General features: G+C 38.0%; 1 protein-coding gene across 1 annotated transcript in view; it reads left to right on the forward strand.

Moving 5' to 3' along the window:
* Positions 1-26085, forward strand: part of RBM20 (RNA binding motif protein 20) — a 237147-nt gene that overhangs the window by 164662 nt on the left and 46400 nt on the right. The window contains exons 2-5 of the mRNA XM_044662571.1: positions 13507-14575; positions 15316-15377; positions 18825-18916; positions 19275-19372. Coding sequence (XP_044518506.1) covers positions 13507-14575; positions 15316-15377; positions 18825-18916; positions 19275-19372 — 1321 coding nt within the window. The remainder of the gene's footprint in view (positions 1-13506; positions 14576-15315; positions 15378-18824; positions 18917-19274; positions 19373-26085) is intronic.

Genomic DNA, 26085 nt, shown 5'->3' on the forward strand with positions numbered 1-26085 from the left:
TTTCTTTCTCTCTCTCTCCCTTCTATTCTCTCTCTCTCTCTCTCTCTCTCTCTCTCTCTCTCTCTCTCTCTCTCTCTCTCTCTCTCTCTCTCTCTCCCCTCTTTCCTCCTCCTCCTTTCGACTCCCAAACTTGTGACTTTGTAAGAGGAAGCTTGTAAATAATCGGCATGCAGAAAGCTGGTAGAATGTCATTGGAATTTCCTAGGGAGGCACATTCGCAATACCACCACCCAAAATGACCCGCGGCTCCAGTCCCTACAGGTCAGAGCTCAGTGCCTGGCACCCTGATATTTTTCAGAAAGGTAAGGTTGCATGATGTCATCCTTGTCTTCCCCCATGCAAGGGAGAAATGGATCATTTTCTTCACATTTCACTAGTACACACGGCCCTCCTGACAAAGTTCCCATTGGTAGGATTTTGTGCATGCATACACAATTTGTCTGTTTTCCTTTCTTCTCCTGTCACCCGATTATATATATTTTTTTCAAATTACCAGCACCAGCAAGCTGACATGTGACCATGATCATTTAGCTTTTCTCACTTCATTTCCAGGGTGAAAATAACATTCCCCCTCTTTTTGGTTTAGCGAGTCTAGATACTACTTTTATTTATGAGTGATCAGATCATTTTTTAAAAGAAACATTTGGCTACAGGGTATTTCCCAAGAACACTGAGGACCTAGGCATTGGAAAGGAAAACATCTAGAATTGGAGATGTTCTCAGGATTGAAAAATTTTTGCGTTTTTGGAATATTTGAGCGACAGAAAATGAAAGGCAGGATTTTTGAAATACACTAAACGTACAAAATGCTCCATTTCTGTAAAATGAAGAGTTAGATTACATTTGAAGTGGAAGAAGTCCCAGAATTGGTGAAGGAAGAATCTTTCCAAGAAGGGAGAATGTTTGAAATGACACAGAATTTTACTAAGTAGCCCTAACGCGCTACTTTACCACCATTAGAAAACTCGAAATTAAATTTTAAGCTAGATTTCAAAAGTAGAATTTTTAGACTTGTCCCCAAGAAAGCAGCAAATGTTTAAATCCTAAGGTGAGATTTTGGGGACATATTTTTACATGAATGTAATGAGCTGGAGAAGGCTACAGCACAGTATGACTCACCTCATTTCTTCTTTCACTTCAATAAACAGCTTCAACATATACCGTAGTAGCACTTACTGCCTGCTTGCAAACATGTAAAAAATAAATCCACACTTTTAAAATGGCTGTTCGTAGAACATAAACCATGGGAATAATTTTTACCAGAAATAATGCTGTTTTACAACTTTGCCTATCAGTTGCGGTTTGTGTTTTCTTGGAGATCTTTCTTTCATGTCTTTTCAGAGATGTCAGATAACTGTGAAGGATGGGGTTAATTTTTCACACACTCCTTCCCACCCTTACACATACTAAACAGCTGCTACGTATGATTTTGTGGAATTTGATATTTCCAACAAAATTACTTCCTTATTTTCCATAATAATATGCTAATCAATTTTACCATAGTGATCCCAGTACATGTCAGTTCCTGACTCCTTCTAATTAGCAATGGATGGAGTCAGCAGAAGAGAAAGCCAAAAAATAGTTAACAGTGTAAAATTGTCCATCAAATTTAGCTATTATTTTCGGTACTCTGCCATGGTTGGTCTTGGTCTGCTTGGATTTTTACCACAAGTTGGGTTTGTGGTTATTTCCCCATACCCCCAAGAAATTAAATGGAATGGCCCGTGTACGTGTTTAATCTAGATGGTCCGGTTGATCAACTGGTATAACTTGTCTGAGCAGTGTTGAAAGAAAGCATGCTATCTTGCTTCTGTAGCTCATATAGAACTGCTGATTTTTGTTGGGTTTTTTTTCTAAAGATTACGGAAAGAAAAGTCAATAGTAGCCTGTTCCATATGTAACCCAAGATGCCACAGGCTTTAGAACAAGCATATTTTGCTTGTTGTGACAATTTTTTAAAAGTTAGTGGCCAAGAAACTTCAGCTCCTTTCATTTCAGAGTTTTTGCTCTTTCAAAGAAATTTTGAATTCAAGTCTTATTCCCTTTTAATCAGAGGGTTGAAATGAAACATTTTCATTTCAAGCAGACAAAATCTCAGAATCTTAGTTAGAAGGGACCTTAGAAGCCAGCTAGTCTAACTGGAAGAAGAACCAACTCCTCACCTCTTAACATACCCCAGCAAATAATCAGCTGAGCTTTGTTTGATTAACTCTAGTGATGGGGAACCTATACTTATCTTGCTTCTCTGTCTTTTTTTAAAGCTCAATATGAACAGAGACATGATCTTAACTGGGAGAAAAAAGCCTTATGCTTTTTAGGCTGACTCAAATAATCAGAAAAGTACTGCTAGGGTTGGATGAGATCTGAATGCTTGGATCCAGGCAGCCTAATACTAAGGAGCAAAGTTGAATTTCTTAAAGCACTACATTCCCTAGATGAATCACATATGTTCATAAACATAATATTTGGAACTGCTAGGGAAAGAAAAGAAAACCCCTGTTTTTAAAATTTAGATAGATTGATAATAAAGTTCAAATTTTATAATGCTTTCACTGATTAAAAGTTAGGACTTTTTACTTGCTTAAATTCATGTCTCTATGTTATTTGCATATCTATCTAATACGAATAATACAAAGATTGAAAAAATTACATTACTACCGGCAAAGAATGTTAGAGAATCACAAAACTGAAAGGGATCTTGCATAGCAATAGTCCACTTTTATTTTACAGAAAAGGAAATTGAGAGAGGTTAGGTAGTCATATAACTAGTTAACAATAAAACCAGGACCAAAACCCGTATCTCTCAGATTCCAATCTAGTTCTTTTTCTATTTCTTGTCAAAATGGACATTTAGTTTGACAAGAATTTATAGTATGTGCCTAAAGTTTATGTTCAGAAGAGATATAATTCCATTCTTTCACCAGTGCAGACCACAGCTCTTTCCCACTTTTGTAGATGGTTTAAATGAATTTCAGTAGTAAAGGGACAAAACACTTTGGTTAAAATATTACCATGTTAAGAAGAAATGACTAGGTTTTTAGCCACTAAACTTATTGTAATAGGTATGTATACATTTTATATTTCAGGGCTTCATTGAGGTAATGTTCTTATCACTGTGATACTCTTATCATTGGCATAGTTCTCCAGTTATCCATGCTTTCTGTCAACCTAGAAGTATCTCTTTTAACTTCTAAAATCCATTTAAATTTTTATTTCAATTTAAATTGAATTGAACTCTGTAACTGAATCTATTGGAGATGGTTCAGAGATGTGAAAGCTAAATATCCTATTCCCTGTGACAATTCAATCAATCATTAAGCATTTATTAAGCATCTGTTATGTTCCAGGTATTGTGCTAAGCCCTAGGGATAAAAGATGATAAAGAAATGGGCTCTGCCTTCAAGGAACTTACTGTTTGCAAGAAAAGCAGTTTACATGCATATTTGTACTTTAAAATGCAGAAAATGCATTTAAGTGTGTAATCTCCACTTTTAGAATCTAACAAAACAAAACAAAACAAAAAACATGGGGACCTTTCCTTTCATTTTCTTCATGGGGTTAGAGTTAAGATAGAGCCATATCTTATTCTATACTTCCCTGAAGGAGCTCAGTGCTACAGTGGATTGAGTGCTGTGCCTGGAGTCAGGAAGACCTGAATTCAAATCCCACTTTAGATACTTAATTATCTATGTGACTTGGCAAGTCTGTCTGATTCCACACTTGTAGAATAGAGATAATAATAGTACCTTTGTTGCTGTTTGGTTGTTTTATTTGTGTCCAACTCATCACAAACCCTTTTGGGATTTTCTTGACAAAGATACTGGAGTGGTTTTCCATTTGCTTCTCCAGCTCATTTTACAGATGAGGAAAGTGAGGCAAGCAGAATTGAGTGACTTCCCCAGGGTCACACAGCTAGTAAGTGTCTGGGGCCAGATTTGAACTCAGGAGGATGAGTATTCCTGACTCCAAGCCTGGCACTCTAGCCACTGAGCAACCCAGCTACCCCAGTAATAGTGCTTACCTCACAGGATTGTTTTGAGGATGAAATAAGATAATATTTATAAAGCACTTGGCACAGAGCATAGCACATAGTAGGCACTTAACAAATGTTTGTTCTCCCTTCCTCCTATCCTAGTACCACGTCTCCTGAGTGCTATGCAAGTGTTCTTTTTGCTTTATCATGTTGCTTCTCAGTAGTGTTCCAAGTGAGAGTGAGTGCTCACAGGATTACAAGAACTGCTATTTACACACCTAGGGCCACAAAGAAGTTTACATTTATTTTCTTGTTTGATCATCACAACCCTGTGAATTAAATGACTCAGGGATGGTGAGCCTTATTTTACAAACTGGTAAACAGAGGCTTGGAGAGGTTATGTGACTTGGCCAAGGATACACAGCCAATAAACATCTGAGTTCACATTTGAACCCAGATCCTTCTACCTCGAAGTCCATCACTCTATTAAAAATACTGTATTGCTTCTTTTTTCTTTTCTTTTTTAAACCCTTACTTTCCACCTTAGAATTAATACTGCGTATTAGTTCCAAGGCAGAAGACTGGTAAGGGCTAGGCAATGGGGGTCAAGTGACTTGCTCATACCTAAGAAGTGTCTGAGATCAGATTTAAACTGAGGACCTTTCATTTCTAAGCCTGGCTCTCTATCCACTGAGCCACTTAGCTTTTTTATCTCAGCCTCTTATTTTATGGATGAGGAAAAGAGACTGTGAAGTGACTTGTTCAAGGTGACACAACTAATAACTGGCAAAATTTGGGACTTGAACTCTTGATTTCAAGTACAGTTTTTTCCTAAACTACTACTATTAGCCATTTTCCCACTCTCCCTCCCTATTTCACATAGTCTTATTAAATATATTTCTGGAATGAAAAGATTGTCCTTCAATATGCAAAAACAAACATTTTAAACCATATTCTGAGGTTCTTGTTAAATGGTTTTACACTCAAGGTAATTTTTATTTGTGTTCCCGTTAGATACGGAGCATTGACTGTATGCTTCCTAATTGCACACAGAAAGTTCTTGATAAATGTTTGAATTGAATTATTAAGTTTTTTCTTTTCTTCTAGTTTGGCCAATTCTGACTTGAGAAGTAAGGTATTTATTTTCTGATTTTGTTCATTAAGTTATCAGTTTCCTTTTATATACCTTGGTGTACCCTACTATCAAATAAATTCCAAATAACAAAAAACTCTTAGCCTAACTTGTCAGATGCACAAACATGGTTCTAGGAACTGAGTGAGAAGAGCCATCTACAGAAAGTAGGTACTGAACAAAATTGATAAAAGTGCCAGGTGATTGGGCTCAGGAAAGAGATAACTCATCAACCCAGAATGTTTTAGCTATGAACACGAATCAGACAACAAGGATATTTATGCTCTTCAAAAATGAATTGTTCCTCAGTTGTGCCAGGGTGATATAATGAACCCTCAAATGACAATAATTTTTATTTTTATGCTGCTTTAAGTTTGCAAAGCACTTTGCGTACATTATCTTATTTGATTTTCCCAGCAACCCTTTGGGATAGATGCTATTCCCCACTTTACAGCTGAGTATAAACTAAGGCACAGAGTGATTTTCCAAGGTTACTCCAAGGGTGGTGGTTTCTTTTCTAACCACTCACTCCCTGTGCTGCCTCTCAACCATAACATGTCCAAAGTCAAACAATGCTCTGAGATTCATCTGTCTCAAGATTAGTCAGTGAAGTCAGATCAGTGCTAAATCTTGGAAAATCAAAAAGAAATGGGTAACCTTGGTCTCAGTGAATCAGTCCATTAAAAACCAGTCATTGCTAGAATTTTGTATGTAGATGAAACTTCTCTAATCTTGGTCAATGAGAAATCCTCTTTTTTTGAAAGCCTTATCTGGTGAACATGAATGAGGCAGTGTTGTAAAGAGCCAGAATATCTGAGGTTTAGCCTCAACTTTTTTGGTCTGCCATTATCTAGCCAGGCCTTACCCAAGACACATAAACTCTCTGGCCTTAATGTACCTCCTTGGGAAAAAGTAGGGTTTGGAGTACATGATTTGAATTCTGTTCTGAATATAACATTTGATGATTCTATAATATTAACCAGATTTTGAACTTTAGACATAAGATTATCATTGTACTCTCAGCATCAAGTAGCAGATCCCATAACTACATGGTAGGGTCTTAATCACCATGATAACTGCAACAAACAGTTTAGATGTTTTCTGTGCCCCGGAAGAATTTACATCCTAGCAGATGGAGCAAATAGAAACTATTCCATTTGTTGTAGGCATTTGGAAAGCAAAATTTCGGTGTCCATGTGTTCTTTGGCATATTTGAGTTGATATCATTATAAAGCTCCCAACCCAATAGTGAATGAATCTGTAATATGCTTAGATGATCGTGAACTTTGCCTTCAAATACATTTTACATTGATAGATTGTAAACTCTTTGAAGGCAAGGCTGTGTTTTTTTTTCCAACGAGGTATTTATTCTCTGTGCCAAGCAGTGACCTTGACAAGTAGGTACTTAATAAATGTGGGGTGTTTTTTTTTAAGTTGAATTCAATTTGTACCTAACCCAAGAAGAATTAGAAAATGGTGAATTTGCCATTTGGTGTTTTGGAAGAGAGTTCAATCTAGTTGACTGACAAAGTGAAATGGAATCCCTGAATGGGACTACCCCTTTTAGAACAGAGATCTTTGAACTTGTTTAAATATATACATATGTATATGTACAGATAGATAGATTATATTCCAATATCAGTTGTTTTCTTTGTAATCCTATGTATTTTATTTTATTCATTTAAAAATGTTATTCTGCTAAAAGCTCTAGGGACTCCATCAAACTTCCAAAGGGCTCCAAAACACAAAAAGAGATTAGTTACCCTTGAAGATGTCCTATCTAATTGAAATGTTTCCAGTCCAGTCTCTTTTAGCCTTAGGGATGTGCTTTATAATTCAATTTTTGCTATGGCAATGGCCTGAGTTATAAGTGATACTAGGTGATAAATGTCATTGCATGCCTAGGGTAAGTTTTCTGACAAGTGAAATATTTGTTCCAGCACCACATGTAGTTTCAGTTTCTGAAATTCCTTCTGAACTTTCACTTACCCATGTAACTTCCCTCTAAGGCCATTTTCATCCTAAAGAGAAAAATTCTGTTTGTTATTGTTACTATGACCTTTCCTATAGAATTAGCTATCAATGTACATAAAGCTATATTAGCTATCGGTGTACAGAAAGTCTTTGGGCTTTGGGCCAGTCCATGTGGACCTTGGCAAAAATGATTGGAAATAGCATTTTTCCCATCATTCTCTAAACAAACAGGATTCTGTGCATGCCCCATGAAAGTTTTCTGGGACATGTGCAAGCGTCATTTACCAGCCTCTATCAGCCTCCCCTGGCTGATATTTTCTAAGTCACACAAGTAATTCTTGTAATTTTATCCTTTGGGGGTTCCATACAGGAATGGGGTACAGGATGTAAGTGAAATCTGTTTCTGAGACTCCAAGAAAGCAGTGGCTCTCTGGTCAACAGATTCTTACAGTGGTATTCCTGAACAGGTTTTCTGTTTAGCCTTTTCATCACTCTCCTTAATGGCATGACACTCCTAATCCAGGAGTCCAGTTATATACTGCAGATACCTGTATGACAGGCAGAGCCACAGTGGGTCAGGATTCCTCTGGACAGCTCAGTTATAGCAGCAGGAATTAAGCTACCTAACTAGTGCCTAGCTCGTGTGGTCTAAGTAACAGTAATTCTCAACTCATTTTTGGCAAAAACTTTTTTATTTATAACTTAAAACATTTAAATTTCTTTGAACTGATTTGCTATCAGTAAAGTGTTATAATGGATAGAGTTCTGGACCTGGAGTCAGGAAGACTTATCTTCCTAATTTCCAATCTGGTCTCAGGCACTTATTAGCTGTGTGACTCTGGACAAATCTCTTAACCCCATTTGCCTCAGTTTCTTCATCTGTAAATGAGCTGGAGAAGAAAATAGAAACCACTCTAGTATCTTTGCCAAGAAAACCCCAAATGGAGTTATGAAGAGTCTGAAAAATGATTCAACATCCATGGAAAACTGTAGATTTGTGAGGGAAGTTCCTGTTGTTTGGCAGAGTAAAAGTGAATGCTGAAACCAGAAGGGATCCTAGAGATCATCCAATCCAATTCCTCAGAGAGAAAACAACTTGCCCATGGTTACACAGCCAGTTAGTATTAGAGCTAGGACTAGAATCCAGGTCTCTTGAGTCCAGAAGTAATATTTTTTCTGTTAGATTAGTAGTTCTCAGACTTTTTGGTCTCTGGATCCTTTTGCATTCTTAAAAATTATTGAAGATCCCCTCAAAGAATTTTCATTAATGTACGTTATATCTATTGATATTTACTATGTTAGAAAATAAAATTGATATATTTTTAATGTTGATTTGTTAATTCATTTAAAATATATTTTAATAATTTATAAATCTATCTAAATGTATAATTTAACAATGCATTATCACATACTAATATAATGACATTTTTGTGAAAAAATAATTGTAGTTTCCAAACAATTTTGTGAGAAGAATGGCACTGTTTTAAATATTTTTTAAGACAGTTGGATTCTTTCTGCTTCTGCATTCAATCTGTTAGGATATGTTGTTTTGTTTAACTACATGAAGAAAATCCAGCCTCCCACAGACATGTAATTGGAAAGGGGTAGAGTACTTTATTATGCAAATAATGTCTTAATATCATTGTGAAAATAGTTTAGATCTCATGGACTCCTCCGCAAGGGTCTTAGGAACCCTATTAAGAAATGGTGTACTAGCTAGCATATACTGCTTTTCAGTTGCCCAGAATGAGGTCTTTCTCTTTTTATTAAAGTGGTATTGCTGTTTAGTCAATTAGTCAGGTCGTATATTTTGTGACTCCATTTGGGATTTCTTAGCAAAGATACTCGAGTGGTTTATCATTTCCTTCTCCGGTTCATATTACATATGAAGAAAGTGAAGCTAACAGGGTTAAGCAAATGACTTGCCCAAGGTCACACAGTTAATAAGTATCTGAGATTAGATTTGATTCTAGGGCCAGCACTCAATCCACCATACCACCTACATACTCCTTCTATTAAAGTAATAATAATCTAACATGATTCTTACCAGCAAGACCTGAAAGAAGGACATTTTATACAAAACCTTGGGTCCATCACAGCATCTTATTTAGGTCTCAGAATAAAATGTAAGATGGCTTTTTAAACCAGTTGTTAGAAAGGGCTGTCAAGTCCTTCCTGTTATATATCTTTTTTTAACACAATGGAATTAAATTATGGGCAACATTTCATTTCCTAAATCTCTGGATGTGATAAGTACAACTACTTGTCCTTTAAATTTTATTTTCAGACTATGGATTGCTTATTTTATGTTCCTTTAAAAAAAGAGAGATCCCAAAGTGTTAAAGATGGCAAGAATCAAGTTTATCTAATCATGCAATATGTGTTCACTGCATGGTAGATTAACAACTAAAAATTAAATCTCAGCCCTGAGGCAGTGCACTTTCTAGGGGCTGAAATGAATCAGAATGATGTATCTATAATTTCTCCCATAGTGCATGTTTAAGCACTTCACTTACATATAATTCTCTAGGAGCCATATAATAAGCTTTCTATTTGATTGCCCAGTTCTCTAGGTTATATAAATAACTCTTTTGTCTCCTTCCCTAGATCAAATATAAACTTGGATCAGTCGTAACAGAACACATGCATACCATGCACAATAGGTTTTGCAGGCAATTGGGGGCAGGGAGGGAGGAAAAATACCAGAAATCCTAACCATTTCCAATTCCCTAATCCTTCCCAATTAGAAATCAAGGACAACAGGATGCCATTTTCACCACTTGCTTCTTAGGGTTGGGGTAGGGGTACAATAACAAAGCAAAGACTATGACTGAGTCCAGGTAATAACAATGAAAAGATACTTCAGGGGGGCCACTGCCCCAGATAATAAAGGCAAGCAGACTTTTAAAGAGAAATAGACTTGCTTAGCTTTCAGAAAAGAACCAGGTCTTTGTGCTAGTAAAGACATTGCTCCAGTTGAGTCTTCAATGGCTCGTGTCTCCCAGTGATTTATAAGAAGGAATGCCTTTTGCAAAGCACCTCTCTTCTTCAGGGACCCAAATTTTGTCAACATTCAACCCATCTTCCTCTCTCCTCTCCAAAAAATTCAAAAAAGATATTTTACCTCCTAAATTCATTTGCCCCTTGGAAATAGTGTCTTATCTTATGCAAAACTTTAGAGTAGATATATTGGTTCTAGTCTAGGCTCTACCATTAACTAGTTGTATGATCTAGAGAAAGTCCCTCTCCTTCTGTGGGTAAAATAAGTTGTTGGACTAACCAAAGTATAAAGTCTTTCTGGGGCTAACATTCTTGTATCTCATGACTGGCTTGTATTCTATTGTATACACGAGACAGCTTACAAGTCTCTGATTTCCCTTGACCCTGGTATTGTCTCCATTCTTCAAGTCACCTTTATTGGGGCAGTACATATGTCATTCCTCTTACAGGCTGTTGCAGTTGGGAATGTTTCTTACTTCACCGAGAAGTTATTTCATGCTAGATTAATTTCTAACCTTGAGAGCCTGAATACCAATGCTAAAATGGATGGTATGAAAAATGACTCTCCCTGAACCACATTGACTAATAATGCTATTTTCCTAAGCTAGTGAGCCATCAGAAGCCAGAGACTTTTGATTATTAGGATTTCACCTCTACCTGGAGCCCGAAGAATAGGAACTCAGTGTCACTTTATTATTAGATTATTTGTTGTTAGATGACACATCTGAGGGCCTTTTCCCTCCTTTCCAGCACAGCAGAAAGGATTGCTGTGAATGTTCATTCATTTCACAGAAGCAACCCCATATTTTTTGCTTATGTATAGGAGTGTATTTATGCCAGTGCCCTGTGATGAAGTGGTAGATACTGACATTTGAAAAGTGATCTCTTCAAAATGCTGTTAAAATTCTTACTTATTTTTGGCATCTCTATATTTTTTGTTTGAAATAGCCTTTCAGTTTTAATTGTTAAGAGCAAATAACCTTTCATTCCAACTGGGTATCAAGTTAGTTAAGATTTTGTTTGGCAAATGGCAGCATCCTATCAATGGTAGGCAGACAATTAGGTCTTTCTTCTTGATTTGTGGTAGATCTCAGGGTAAACTGACCACCAGCTGTATATTCTGGGCCTGATTCCAGGATTACTGGCTTCCTATGCCAAGCCTGCAAGTTTTCAAAAAAATGGTTGTCTATATTGGGTTGAAAAGATAAACCTTGTATAGATAACTGTTTAGAAGTATGCATTTTCTCTTCCCCTTGTACTCCCAAAACCCTGACTGAAAACACTACCCAAAATTGTCTTATTGTTTTGTTTTGTGTTTTTGGAAAATCCAACTAAGTACTCAGAAAAAAATTCCTTTTCCATTCTGGTTGTGGAAACTCCATTGACACCTCATTAGCACCTTGTTAGTGAGGACAGGGTGTGTTTTGGACAAACCGGGTAGGGAGGTTTGGCTGCTGTATGGAAAGGGTTTTCAGTTAAGCCTAATTGCTCTTCCGAAGCTTAGCTACTTAATACTGGCCAGCATTAAGGGTCTATCACCAGCCCCTTGACCATCCTTTGCTTCCTTTCATATTCTCACCTACTTAGGCAATTAGCACCTTCCTAACCCTACTCCCTCTTCATTTTTGTCCCTGTTCAACCCCAACTGCTGCCCCTGAGCTTAAGTTTATGCCACGACAACCTCCCTGGAGAGCAAAGGTATGTTCAACCTTGTCGGCCCTCCAGCAGACATCTTAAAATACAGCTGACCTGCTCTGCACTTAGAGGGAAAGAGTATTGTCTATTTGCTGCCTGCCCCTTTAGTTGGGTATAATCAGCCCTTGATTATTTGCTAAGTAAAGAGAGAAGATGGCCCAGAAGTTTGACTTTGAAATGTGTTTTTATACCAGCATTTAAATATGGGTGTGCCAACTGTTCTGGGAATTCACTTTCAAACAAAACAATGGAGCTGGGCTGTGAAGACATGACTCAGGAGGAGAGTGGAAGTTGTATGCTATTAACATCCTGTACCAGCTCTTTTCCTGACTACCTCCTGCCCCTCTCCTCGTCCCTCCCTGAACACTTAAATCATGAGAGAGACAGAAAGAAGCACTTGTCTCACTGACATACTGAACCTCCCTAAGCAAAGCTGTCCTCCCTCAAACTTTTCCTGCAGTGGAGGATTCAAGGTGTTTAAAGTATAACATATAAAATTATCTGTTTCTTCTAGATCCTGCCCCCCCATTAGTTGTATGCTTTGCTTATTGTATGGTGTATCCTGTATATTAAACATTGTGATATTGGTTTTGAATTTTTGAATTTTGAAATTCAAGTTTTGAATTTTCAGTACAAACCTAGACTACTATAGGTCATATGACAAAGATTAGAAAGGACATATCTGCCACGGGTCATCCTTAAGAAAAGATGGGAGTGTCTCACCTGGGTGGCTCAGTAGATAGAGAGCTAGACCTGGAGACAGGAGGTCTGGGGTTCAAATCTGGTCTCAGACACTTCCCAGCTGTGTAACCCTGGGCAAGTCACTTAACTCCCCATTGCCTAGCCCTTATTGCTGAAGGCAAAGGTTTTTAAAAAGAAAAAGAAAGAGAGAAAGGAAGGAAAGAAGAAAGAAAGAAAGAAAGAAAGAAAGAAAGAAAGAAAGAAAGAAAGAAAGAAAGAAAGAAAGAAAGAAAGAAAGAAAGAAAGAAAGAAAGAAAGGGAGGAAGAGAGGGAGGAAGAGAGGGAGGAAGGGAGAGAGAGAGAAGGAAGGAAGGAAGGAAGAAAAGATGGGAGACATAGGAAAGAAATTATTCACAGAATAATTTTCACAGAACTGTGAGTAACTGTTAGGTACAAGATATTATGGTAAAGGCCTGAGAGAGGTAACAGGACAAAAAAAAAATGGTCCTTGAACCTAAAGAAACTTACAGCTTAATACACAACAGAATGTTATAAGTCTGTCACAGCACAAAGTCTTGTGACATTTCTGAGGAGGCTATCACTTCCATCAGGTGAGATCAGGGAAAGCTTCATAAATGAATTGGTACCTGAGAAAGCCATTTAAGGTTGTCAAGGATTTCAACGGGCACAGATGAAGAGGTTCAGTGCGTTACCTCATAGGCACATATCATGCTAGGAGCACAGACCTGGAATGGGAAAAGAAAGATGAGAAAATACCAGGAATGGTGGGTTGTCTAATTTGGCCAGAATGCCGAAAGGGTCCTGGGTAACCCTGTACCACCCTCCATTCATTTCTTTGCTAAGCATATGTATCTTTCCTTCTCTGCAGAAATTTCTTGATGGATACGTTGGTATATTGGGGTGGAAAGCATGCTTTTGACACCAAGAATCTGTCTGTAGGTCTTGAGTGCAAGGACAGAGATTGTATCAGGTAGAGGTTTTTGTAAGTGATTCTCACCATTAAAAACCATTTTAAACTTGTATTTTACAGTGCTGCCAAGCTTCTGGACAAGAACCCATTTTCTGTCAGTAATCCAGGTCCTCTGCTTCCATCTCCCGCAAGTCTTCAATTGGCCCAACTGCAAGCCCAGCTGACCCTCCACCGGCTGAAATTGGCACAGTCAGCGGTCACCAGCAACACCGCAGCTGCCACAGTTTTGAACCAAGTCCTCTCCAAAGTGGCTATGTCTCAGCCCCTCTTCAACCAACTGAGACATCCATCTGTGATCACCACCCCACATGGACATGCTGGGGCACCCCAGCACCCAGCAGTAATGCCCAATGCTAGGTTTTCATCTAGGGGGATCACATTTTCACCTCCTAATCAAGGACAGGGACTGGGACCCTCCATGAACCTGCCCAATCAAGCTACCAATGCCATGGTGATGCATCCTTTTACTGGAGTCATATCTCAGACTTCTACTCAACCAGCAGTTGTCTTGGGCATCAGCAAAACTGGCCCTGTTCCCGCTGTGGCAGGGTTCTACGAGTATGGTAAAAGTACTGGTACTCAGGGCTATGGTTCAGATGCTGAAACGCAGTCGAGCTTCCTGCCAACATCGGGTGCTCCCTCCGTTGGGGTAACCTATGAGGGTCATTGTAGTCATCCAGGGCATCCAAAGCAAGATGGCCAATCCACCTTCCCCAAGGACTTTTATGGGCCCAATTCCCAAGGGCAACACATGACTGGAGGACAGTCCCTGGGATTCCCAGGAGAACAGCACATGAATACATCTTCCACGGGTGGTTCTAAAGGAGAAGTCGATCCCTTGCTCCATGGCACGGCATCAAATAACCAGTGGGAATGGCCACCACTTAGCCAGTCCTATGAGCTCTATGACCCAGAAGAACCCACACCAGACACCAAGTTTGGGCCTTCGACCCCAACTCCCTTCAACAAGAAGCAGAGTTTCAGCAGCACCCAGAGGCGAGGGAAGGAGGAATCCGTGCTGCCGGTGAGGCCCCTCCAGGCTCACGAGCTGAATGACTTTCATGGTATTACACCTCTCCACCTGCCACACATTTGCACCATCTGTGATAAAAAAGTCTTTGATCTAAAGGTAAGGCAGAAAAGGGCAGGGCATTTGGTTTATGTCACCCGGTCTGTTGCCCTCAAACTTTTTCCCTATCCATCATGAAAGTTTGGTGACCTTGTCTGACCATGTCATTCCTCTGCTCATTAAACCTCACCTGATTACCTCAAGAATCAAGTAGATTTATTGGCTTGGCATTCATCTGCTTGGCCCTTATCTCCCTTAGCATCCTTATTTATATCCATTATTCCACTCTTTCATACGCTCAATTTTCTTTCATCTTCCTGCCTTTCCAGAGGTTGTCTCCTACACCAGGAATGCTTTCCCACCTCACCTCTGACTCTTAGAATTCTGAACTTCCTTCAGATATAGGCTTTGAAATAACACTTTCTATACCAAGTTTTTCCTGATCCTTCAAATACTAGTAACTACACCCATCAATTGACCTTGTATTTATTTTGTACATAATTAGGATATAGTCTTATGTGTATATGTTGTCTCCTCAGAAAGTATTTGCATATCCTTGAGGATCCTATAGAATCTTTAAGATTCTCTCCTTAGACCTTCACTTCAGCTCAGTTTTCTCATCTGTAAAATGGGGATAATTCCACTTTCATGGTATTGGAATGAGGATCTATTGAAATAATGTATGGAAACCATTTAATACCCATAAAATATAGCATAAATGGGAATTCCTACTGTTATTCATCTGTCTTCAATATGTGCTGGAGTGCTCTTTGATCATTTATCTTCTTCTTCTGACCTAGGACTGGGAGCAGCATGTCAAAGGGAAAATGCACACTCAGAAATGCATGACCTTCTCTGAAAGGTGAGTTCTGCTGACAGTAGTGGATGACTTGAAGAATACATATATTGAAGTCTCTTCTTTTAGCAGGTCTCCTTTTTCTTTTTCATTTAAAAATAAATTATTCATTACAAACTCATCTTTAAATAAAAACAAAGCCAATCAAGCTTATCTTTATAGCTCTTTAAAATTAAAAATGGCTTTCATGTCTTTATTCACTGTCTTCATCCATTCATAACCATTATATACACATACACATATATTCATTTATCTCATACTAATCAGTGTGAAGGCTTAATTATGGGTTCTGCTTTCTTTCCTTCACACCATTTCATAGTAATCTTTCTCTGTTTAATTTATATTCCTCACATTTATCCATCTTAATTACATAATGGTATTCCTTTGCATTAATATAGCAGAGTTTATTCAGCCATTTCCAATTTGTTAACCATTTAAATTCCTTTCAGTTTTTTTAAATCACAAAATAGTGACACTACAAATAAATTTGAAAAGAGATTTATTTAAATAACATTTTAAGGTTGTATTTTGAAAATTAGACTATTGGAGCAGAAGGAATCCAAAAAGATTCCACTCATTTTCAATTCTACCAGCAATATATAAAGATATGTTATTTCAATAGCCCTTCAAGCTCTGAATTAAGCCATTTTTCTTTGTTTTTGTCAAGTTAGTGGCTTGAGTTCATATTTAAGAGTTGTTATCATTTAAATTTTTTTCATCAAATATTATTCATGCCAGACCTTTTGATTTTTTATTTCTAAACTGGTAGATCAGGGCAACTATAGATATATTTGCCTAGATTTTAGCAACATTTGGTAAAATTTCTCATATTATTTCTGTAGGAAGATGGAGAGCAATGGACTAGACAATAAAATAGTTAGATCTGAGTTGACTGGCCAGATTCAAAGAGTAGTCATAATGGTTCCAAGTCAACTTTGTAGAGCACTCCCTAGGAACCAGTACATAATCATGGATAATTTAACATTTTTTAACAATGACATGGATAAAGGAAAAGAAGGGAACAAGTATTTATTCAGAACCTACTATGTGCCAGGCACTGTGCTAAGCAAAAATGTCTTGATGCTCACAAGAACCCTGTGAGGTAAGTCCTATTATTTATCCCCATTTTATAGTTGAGGAACAGGCAGAGGATAAGTGACCAGCATAGATGATATAACATTTTTCAGACGACACAAAGCTAGTAGTTAATACATTGGATAACAAAGTCAGAATCTGAAAAGATCTTGATAGTCTAAAGCATTGGTCCAAGTCTAATAAAATATGAAATTCAGTGTAAAGATAAATGCCTCATAAAGAATTTTAAGAATTTTTAAGTTTAAGTTTTTTAGTTAACTTAACTTTAGTAACTTAAATTTTAAGTTTTAAGTTTAAGTTTAAGAATTCAGTTTTACCTGTGATGTGGGCTGGCAGTGGGAGCAAGGGGGTAGTAATAGGAACGAGACCCTCATTCTCTAAAATCTTGTATTTCTCACTAGTTACACTAGTTAAACATCAACTACACTTCAGTTTCAGCATTAATCAAACATGAATTGTAGATTGTTGAGTTACACACGCTGTGTACCAGATTGGTAATATTCTATGCTAGGCATCAGCTTTGTACACATTCTGTTTTATTAATTGCTTACATTGTTCATAGAAATAATTAATTACCTATAATGGTCCTCCAGTGTACCATGTCCCCTTCCCATATTCCCACTCTGAACCTCTCCCTGACAAATGATGACAAGGTGGACAGTGGAGGAACGTGGTGCTCATTGAGGTCTCCAATCTTGCGCATGCTCCTTATTCCCTATGACATTTCCCCCCACCTGAGTTTGGAAAGGGAAATGCTAAACTACCAGACCTCCCAAAATACATCAACCCTGATCCATAGAGGAAGAAAGCTTCACTTCTTGGAGGAAGCTGCCACCCTATTGTGGAGCTGCTACTCCCTTCTATCAGCTCCAGAGAGGCTAACCTACTAGTCCCTGGGCTTATCCATCAGCACTAAGGCTACCTGATTAGCCCCTAGATTATTCCACCAGCTATTAGGCTATTATACCACCAAAAAGCACTTCTCCTTCAAATAAAATTATTTTCTTATTTCTGAACTGAACAGAGTTTGAGTCTCCCATTCATGGGACGAGATGCTGCTACAAACTAGGGTGTATTTCTCCCACATCACATGTACAAAATGCTGACATCATAGTTAGAGAGCAATTTGCCTAAAAAAGATCTGGGGCTTTTATAGCAGTCTTCAAGTTATGAGTGGCCCATGTGATACTGCAGCCCCCAAAATGAATGTGATCTTGGATTATATCTTCTAAGAATAAAAGTGATTGCCTTTTGTACCTGCCTTAGACCACATATGGAGTATGATATTCAGTTCTGGGTACCAAAGCATAAGATAAAGACATGTCCAGAGGAAGGCAATGAGAGTCATGAATTGAGTCCATGTTATATGTTAGTAATGATGCTAATATTTATTAAGGTTTGCAAAATGCTTTACATATGATCATTAGTCGGTAGAACTTAAGACAGAGGGTAATAATGCTTAGCCTGAAGAAGAAAACATTCATTCAAGCATTTGAAGGAATGTCATACAAACTAGGGAATAAAATTTGACCCTAATGGGTGAGCAAAAGGTAGACTAGAAAGAGGCAAACCTAAGCTCAATGTCAGGAAAACTCCCAAAAATGTTGTTGTTTATTGACCAAAATGTTCCAGAGAAGCCCAACATTTTTAAACAGGAAAAAGGAATTATCTTCCCAGATATAAGTACCTACCCTATGTAAAAGTTCCCCAGGTCAATTAGAATTATTAAGATAGAAATAAGTAGTCCCATAACTTTAGCCCCCAAATTACAAAAATCAAAAATAAATCACTCCCACAAACACACACATATGCAAAATAAGATAAAAATAAAAATGTTGTTGTTCAGTCATCTTTGATGCTTCATGACCCCATTTGGGGTTTTCTTGTTAAAGATACTGAAGTGGTTTGCCAGTCCCTTCACCAACTCATTTTATAGATGAGGAAACTGACGTAAACATGATTAAATGACTTACCCAGGGTCACACAGCTAGTATGTGTCAGAGGCCACATTTGAATGGAGGTTCTCCTCATTCTAGGGACAGCACTGTATCCACCGCTTCACTTCACTGACATTCCTAAAAATTAAAGCTGTCCAGAAAGAGAATGGCTTGACTCAGGAGGTAGTGGGCTCCCCCTTATTCAAAGTCTTCAAGCATATGCTGGATTATTTGTCAGATGTATTAAGGTCAGGGTTCCTGTGGGTTGGATTAGATAGCCACTGAAGACCCTTCCAACTTTCAAATTGTGTGTGATAGAAAATCATTTACCTCTCTGCCAAGGCTGAGGCAAAGATATTCTTTTTCTTCTAACTTTTTGTTCTTTTTTTATATTTAATTCTTCCCTTAATTTTTTTTTTAGTGCGGGCATTCGATGTGTTGTTGGCTCAGCAGAGGGAGCACTGTGCACCTCACCAAATAGCACAGCTGTTTTTAATACACCCGGGACTGAAGGTAAGAGATATCCAGAGAATTACTAACATAAATATGAAATCAGGTTTCTGATGACACCTTGTTTGAGATTTTTCAACCCCATAACTTTCCCTGTATCCCATCTTACAAAGTTAAAAATCTTTGGAAGACCAAATGAATTCTATATTTCATGTATTAGTATTTTCAGTGTTCTTTTAAAAGTAACCTTTATATGAGTGATCAATGTTTCCAAGAGAAATTGAGAAATAATCATGATGATCATTAGCAAGTTTTTTTAAGAGAAATCCTTTTTCCCCCTTGTTAGTCTTAGGCAGTTGACATTTAAAAGCAATGTGACTGTCTCTTTTTTTCCCCCACTGGCCCTATGTAATTCCTTTAGATTTTGCCTCAAATATTGGATCGTCATTTGCTGTGGTTCCAACAAGGTCCTTTGCTCAGTCAAATCCCACTTTCTCTCCCACTGCTTCCGGGACAAATGTGAGTATGAAAGTAATTTCACCTTTGTCAGCAGCAGCAGCAGCATTTATAACACCTGTTTATATGCGGTATTGGACAAAAAAAGAACATAGTTATCTCTACTATATTTCTCTCAAATCCCAGAGTTGGATGAAGTGAATGAGCTACAGATGTGGCTTAATGTAGTTTGGAAGAATGTGTCCCCAGAGAGTAGTGTATAACTTAATTCAATACAGCTAGTTTTATAGAAAAAAAAACTTGATACATATACTTGGAAGGGGAAAAAATTATAAAAGCAAATTCCATTTTCCATTCACATGTTTTGTTGGGACCTACACTAGCTTAGAAAAGCATTGCAGCTGGTGAAATGACTTTTGACTTTTATACTGAAGTGGATTTTATCCCAAAAGAGGGTTATCCTAGACACCAGGATCAGAAAGGAAAATATATCTGAAAATAAAATCTATGTGCCAATGGATTTTAAGGTTCAGAGAATTAACTAGTTGATAATAAAAAGGTTTTTTTGCTTCTTTCCTACTCCCTACAACCTGCCTTTCATTCCCAAATAGCCATTCCCTGCTCCCTTCCACCAGTTACTATAGCTTCTTCTATCTCTCTAGGTTCTTCAGTCCTGATTCTTTCACTCATCCTGTATTCCTCAGCTCTTCCTTTAACCTTCCTTGCCTTGAGGCTCCCCTTCATTCCTCCAGAGCATCATCCTTTTTTCACTCTCCCAGAAATACATAGCAGAGACTTGGAAGCAAAATGCAAAACAAAATGTGTTTGGCTAAACTGTGGGTCTTGTATGCAAATATTTAAGTCTGTGGATCTATCTATTTTTTTAAAATTGCATGTACGTGTGTGTTTAACCAATGAAATTAAAGACATAGGCAAAATAAAATTAAATACAAGATTATAAGTGTTTCAAGAGAAGGGGTCTTGTCTTTTTAGCACACTCTGCAAGAAAATGTTTGACTCCCTAATACTGGCAATAATCTCACTGAGACATGAAATGTTCTCGAAGACTAAATCTTAGAGTACATCCTCTGTGAGCCAAAATTCTGACTTGGGCTATTACTTGTTTCAGACATTGTTGGTAGAAAACATTGAATGAATAGAAAATGAGACAAGAAAAGTGAAATATAGGGCTTTATTAGGGAGCACTAAAATAGTGGATTGATGAAATGTGAAGAGTTGAAAAAAGATTGTCTAGACCCAGGAAAATAATATACACAATGATTTGAACAATATCAGTCAAAGAGTGCAAACACAAAATTGAATGCTGCATAAGTATACAGAACAAGCCTGGCCTCAGAGAAGAGATGAGAGCATGTACTTCCCTTCCTTCACAGAAATGGGAGAGAATGGATATAAAGCATCGTACTCATTGTCAGACTTGGTTGCTGTGTTGGTTAGATTTCCTGAAATGCTTTTTCTCTCTCTCTTTTTTAATTCTTTGTTCCAAATATGACTTGATAGATAGGGGAACAAAATGGATACATTTGGAAATGAAAATAAAATAAGAACAAAAGATATTTGTAAAAAATTTTCTTTAAGAAAAGGGAATACCTGTACCACTGGCCACAGGGAGGTTTCTGTGCCTGCTACCAAGGACAAGGAGATCAGTTTGAGGGCAATTGTGTATGGGCAGAAAAGGTAAAGTCAGGGAAGACGAAAGGATTACAGAGTGATAATTGTATATGGGTTAAGGCCAAAATTAAATCATTCTATTAGAGTAATAAAGATAGACAGTATCTGTTTAGAAACCTTGCAGTGTTTCATCTCCAATGAAAAGAAATAACTTCATTCTGTCTTCTTAGCACTGTTGTTGGTTACTGAATTTATTGACCTGAGTATTAGGTGTCCACTGACCATGTTCCACAAAGCCAAAGGTGGTGCTGTCCCTTTATTGGGAATCAAAAGGACAAGTTTCAGATCTCCATTCTGTCACTTACTAATGGTATAACCTTGGTTAAATCACTTTAATTCATGGCGCCTTAGTTTCCCCATTTTATTTCCCTTCCATTTCTAACATTCTATGATCCTATTACCTGGAGAATTATAACAATTGTCATTTACCTCTCAGGGGCAGCTAGGTAGATAGAGCACTTGGCCTGGAATCAGGAAGACCTGAGTTCAAATCCAACCTAAGACATTTACTAGCTATGTGATCCTGGGCAAGTCACTTAAGGAAATGGCAAACCACACCAGTATCTTTGCTCAGAAGTCTCCATGCACAGTATGGTCACAAAGAGTTAGATGTGACTAAATGACAGAATAACAAAAATTTGTCCCTGGTTGGTTCTTAAATTCAGCCCTGACTGGATCATCAAATTACTTGCCTTTGATGTTCTCAGTTTTCTGCTTTTGAAAGAATGAACCAAATGCAGGTGTGCCCCCTCTTTAAGAAGACCAACATATAATAATTTGGTAATACAGAATCATAGAATGTTGGAGCAAGAAAAGAACTTAGTCACTATGGAGCCAAACCTCCTCATTGTACAGATAGAAGCAAATAAATGGATGAGAGGGATAGGGACTGGGAAAGAAGATCCACATTGCAAAAGTATTCTTTCCCCATCAGAGGGTTCCTTTAAATTATTATTTTGTTTTGTTTTTAAAACCCTTACCTTCCATTTTAGAATCAATACTAAGTATTAGTTCAAAGTCAGAATAGCAGTAAGGGCTAGGCAATTGGGGTTAAGTGGCACTCCTGGGAATTATATAACTAGGAAGTGTCCAAGGTCGCATTTGCAACTCAGGACCTTCCATCTCTAGACCTGGCTCTCAATCCTCTGAGCCATCTACCTGTCCTGTGTTCCTTTAAATTATAAGCAATTTTGTTCAACTGATACAAGTCTATTTACATGCAATTTTTATGAAAAAACAACCAAATACAGGAAAATAGAACTAAGATTTTGATAGTGAATAATCATATTGTTTATAGAGAAAAAAACCAATTGCTACCATTAATCCTCATTACTTCTGAGTAAGACCACTGCAATCTGATAGATCAGGTGAAAATCTCCCTTTGGATTGAGTAACAGTCCAAATGACCCATCTCCTTCATCCTTCTTGCTAAGGCAAATGCCTTGATAGATACAATGAGGCAAAATCTCTTGACTGGGACTGGATGGCAGCTTTGTGTTTTCACATATGTCTGGGGCAGTTTAGAAAGATTACATGGGATTGATTGTATTCATATATCACCAGGCAGTCTGCATCTTGTCTTTCACCAGCTGGGGTCAGGGCTTAGAAATGATTATACCTTTGTGAACCAGTATTCACTTTCACTAAAGCTGCTGCTGATGGATAGAGCAGCAGGGAGTTTATACTTGGCTATGGAGTCATCATAAACAGAGTAATCAAGTTTCTGGAAGGGGCTGCCTGGGTGCTCTTTGGCTGTAAATAGCTTCCTAGCATCTGCAAGAGGTAGATGCAGACTGACAGGCTGCCTGTCCCTATAAAATGGCCTTTGGGTTTTCACAGCCTCTGTGGTGTTTATTTAGTGCATGGTGCCAGAGCTTGAGGCACTTGTGACCCAGGGACATTTGAGGTCTTCCTGCAGTTAGACAGCTGTTAGTATTGGTTTTGTCTTTCTAAGACCTTAAGCATTAGGGTGTTCACATAAATGAAGATTCTTAAGGCATAGAGAAAAGTGGCAGTTTGCAAAGATGCTAACTGTTAGTTGTCCAAAAGAAAGCATGTGCATACTTCAGACCAAACATGAGGCAATTGCCCTTTCCAGTGTGAGCATTTATACCTCACATATAGGCAAGTTTTACAAATCGGAGCTTGATTTTTATCTTGTTGATTGTCTAAACTTTAAAAAGTTATTGGAAAATGTTAACAGAGCGGATTAAGCTTACAAGTTTGTCATGTGTACGGCTGCTGGTTTTTTTTTTTTTTTCAGAGAGACTATTGTTAGACATTTCCTGGTATCTTCCTACTTTGGACAATTGTCCATGTACTGAATGCCAGTCCATCTACTTCATTCCATCCTAATACTTTTATATCTGCTTTACTTCATTCTGAACTCCAACTTCAAAAACAAACTTCAAATACAAACCTTGGTTGGCTGGTAAAAACTGAAAGAATAGATCCCAGTCTCCTGCTTTTCAGGGCCAAAGATGCATCTTTGCCTTTGAACAATCTTTCCCTTTACTCCTCTCAGAAGGATATCACTTCTATTTTCACATTCATGTATAAGAATGACAGTTGAACTCAGAACTGAGTAACCTTGGTCGGCTCCACAGCTCTGCTACTAACTAGCTATGTTTCAAGTCATTTCCTCTATTTGACTTTCAATTTCTTTTCATCTGTAAAATGGTGGAGTTGGATTGTAATCAATCCCTAAGAACCTTTCTGGCTCTAATCTTTAATGATTTTAAATAGTTAATGGAGGAGAAGCAAGGTGGTGCAGTTGATAGAGACCCAGACCTAGAGATAGGAGATGCCAGGTTCAAAACTGGCGTCAGACATTTCCTAATTATGGAACCCTGGACAAGTCATTGCCTAGCTTTTACCACTCTTCTGTCTTGGAACTGATCATTAGTATTGATTCTAAGACTGAAAGTAAGGGTTTAAAAATATAGTTAATGGATATATTGAAGGAAGTTAGTTGAAGAACTTCCAGTTAATTTTGGTTCAAGAAAACTGATCACTTCATAGACTACCAATATTAATGTGTATTAGAGAGCTTTTAGAGGGTCCCAAACTCTAGAATTCATGTTCACTCGCTAGCTGTGTGATATCCTCAGAACAAGAATGAGCTAGAAAAACTTAATTGATGTTTATGTTCAGGCATAAGGAGTGATTGTATAATTTAAAGAGACTTCCAGAATCACAGAAACTCAAGTATTTGTAAGGGGCTTAAGTAGGAAGAAACTATACCTTTCTCAGGGCAGCCTGGAATAGCGTGAGTTTTTTGGCTGCCATTGTCACCTTGTTGACTCTTGTTGAATCTCCAGTCTACTAAGACTCTCAGATTGTTTCCATAGGAGGTGCTGTCTAACCACGTGCTTCATCCATCCTTAAATTAGAGAGTTAAAATTTTTTTGAACCAAAGTATAAAACTTTACACATCTCTATTAAGTTTCATCTTTTTAAGATGGGCATCTTTCTAGCTTATTGAGATCTTTTTGGATCCTGACTTTATCTTCCACTATGTTAGCTATCCCCTCTAACTTCATGTAATCAACATATTTGACAAGATTGCCATCTCTGCCTTCATTGAATCTATTGAATAAAATGTTAAACAGCACTGTACCAATTCTTAGAGACCCCATTTCTATTTATCATCAACTTATTTCAATTTGTTGGGTGTTCAGCTCACACATTGTAAAGGTGAGGTGATTTACACAAACACATTAGCACAGGGTCATGAGCTCCAAGTCAGAATGAAATCAGGCCACTACTAAAGGAAGTCAGGTTTGGGGGAATGAAAAAAATTGTTAAAATTGGAATTGACACTTCAGCGAGAAAGGGAAGCCCTTCCCTAGATTCCTGAAGCTCATTGCTGTAGCCACATTTTTATAGTAACTTAGGGGAGGTGAGTCCTTTTAATTGAACTCTTTGAACCTGTCTCCAAAGTCTAATCCCTTCCTGCATGTCAGGCCAGGCAGTGGAAGATTTTGAAATCTGCATGCCCTGGTCTGTTTGCTATCCTCATTTTCCGCCCAACTATAAAAAGTTTGCAAGCAAGTTGAATGATCTGGGAACCAGGCACATGAAACTTCAGAAATCGGTCTAGAACAGAGATTGGCAACGTATGGCTCTTGAGCCATATATGGCTCCACCTCCCCACCTGCCAGTCTGGGCAGAGCCCCAGGATGTGCCCCAGGGACCCTTCAGCCCCCACCCCATATTCCAGCACCTTCCGCCTCCATCCTCCTCCTTCCGCAGGCGTTTATGGCTCTCATGGCCAAAAAGGTTGCCTACCATTGGTCTAGAAGCAGCAGGCAGCATCCAATTTTAAATGAGTAGTGCCAGTATGTATGCAAAACCAAAAGCTTCCAGTGTCTTCCCGGAGAAGGGACCCGCTAGCCTGAATCCCCAGACTGATTCCTGTTGGTTCAAGGGTTATATTCCCATATATTAAGTGGGAGAGTTTTGAAGGTAGCTCAACATCTCACTCTCATGTGTGTCCAATTCCTGGGACTTTCATGGAGTCTGTGTGCATTAGAAGATGAGGCCCAAAGAGGCCCAAAAAACCTTGTCACTTTAAACTATGGCATAAATACCCCACAAAGAAAATGTCAGTGGATGAGCCATTACAAGAATTGTTAGATTGCTTTGCAGACTCTGCTTATCTGTCCCAAAGCATCTCTCTCTAGAATTAGTGCTCAATAAATATAGACCATAGCCCTGGAATATATCTGCACACACATGTGTTTTCTATTGATCTCAGTGTAGCATAGAAACATTAAAGTTCCAGAGAGATATAATCAAACAAAGAAAAGGCAGGTATTTGTGATCCAAGGAAAATTAATCAAGCAGACACATTGAGACACCATGTCATGGTGATGGAAATAACACTGGACCTGAAGTTTGAAGACTGGTGTTCTTATCCAAGATCTACTGTTGACTGATTGTGCAAGTCATTTCTTTTCTCTCAGACTTAGTTTAGAGCTTGGACTAGGTGTAGGACAAATTTTCTGTTTTTGTAAAAACTGTATTCACTTTTAGAAAATCAATTAATCAAGGAGGGCAGCTCTGGGTGGTGTGAAAAGAAT

Source organism: Gracilinanus agilis, chromosome 2, assembly GCF_016433145.1.
Source record: "Gracilinanus agilis isolate LMUSP501 chromosome 2, AgileGrace, whole genome shotgun sequence".
Taxonomy (NCBI): Eukaryota; Metazoa; Chordata; class Mammalia; order Didelphimorphia; family Didelphidae; genus Gracilinanus; species Gracilinanus agilis.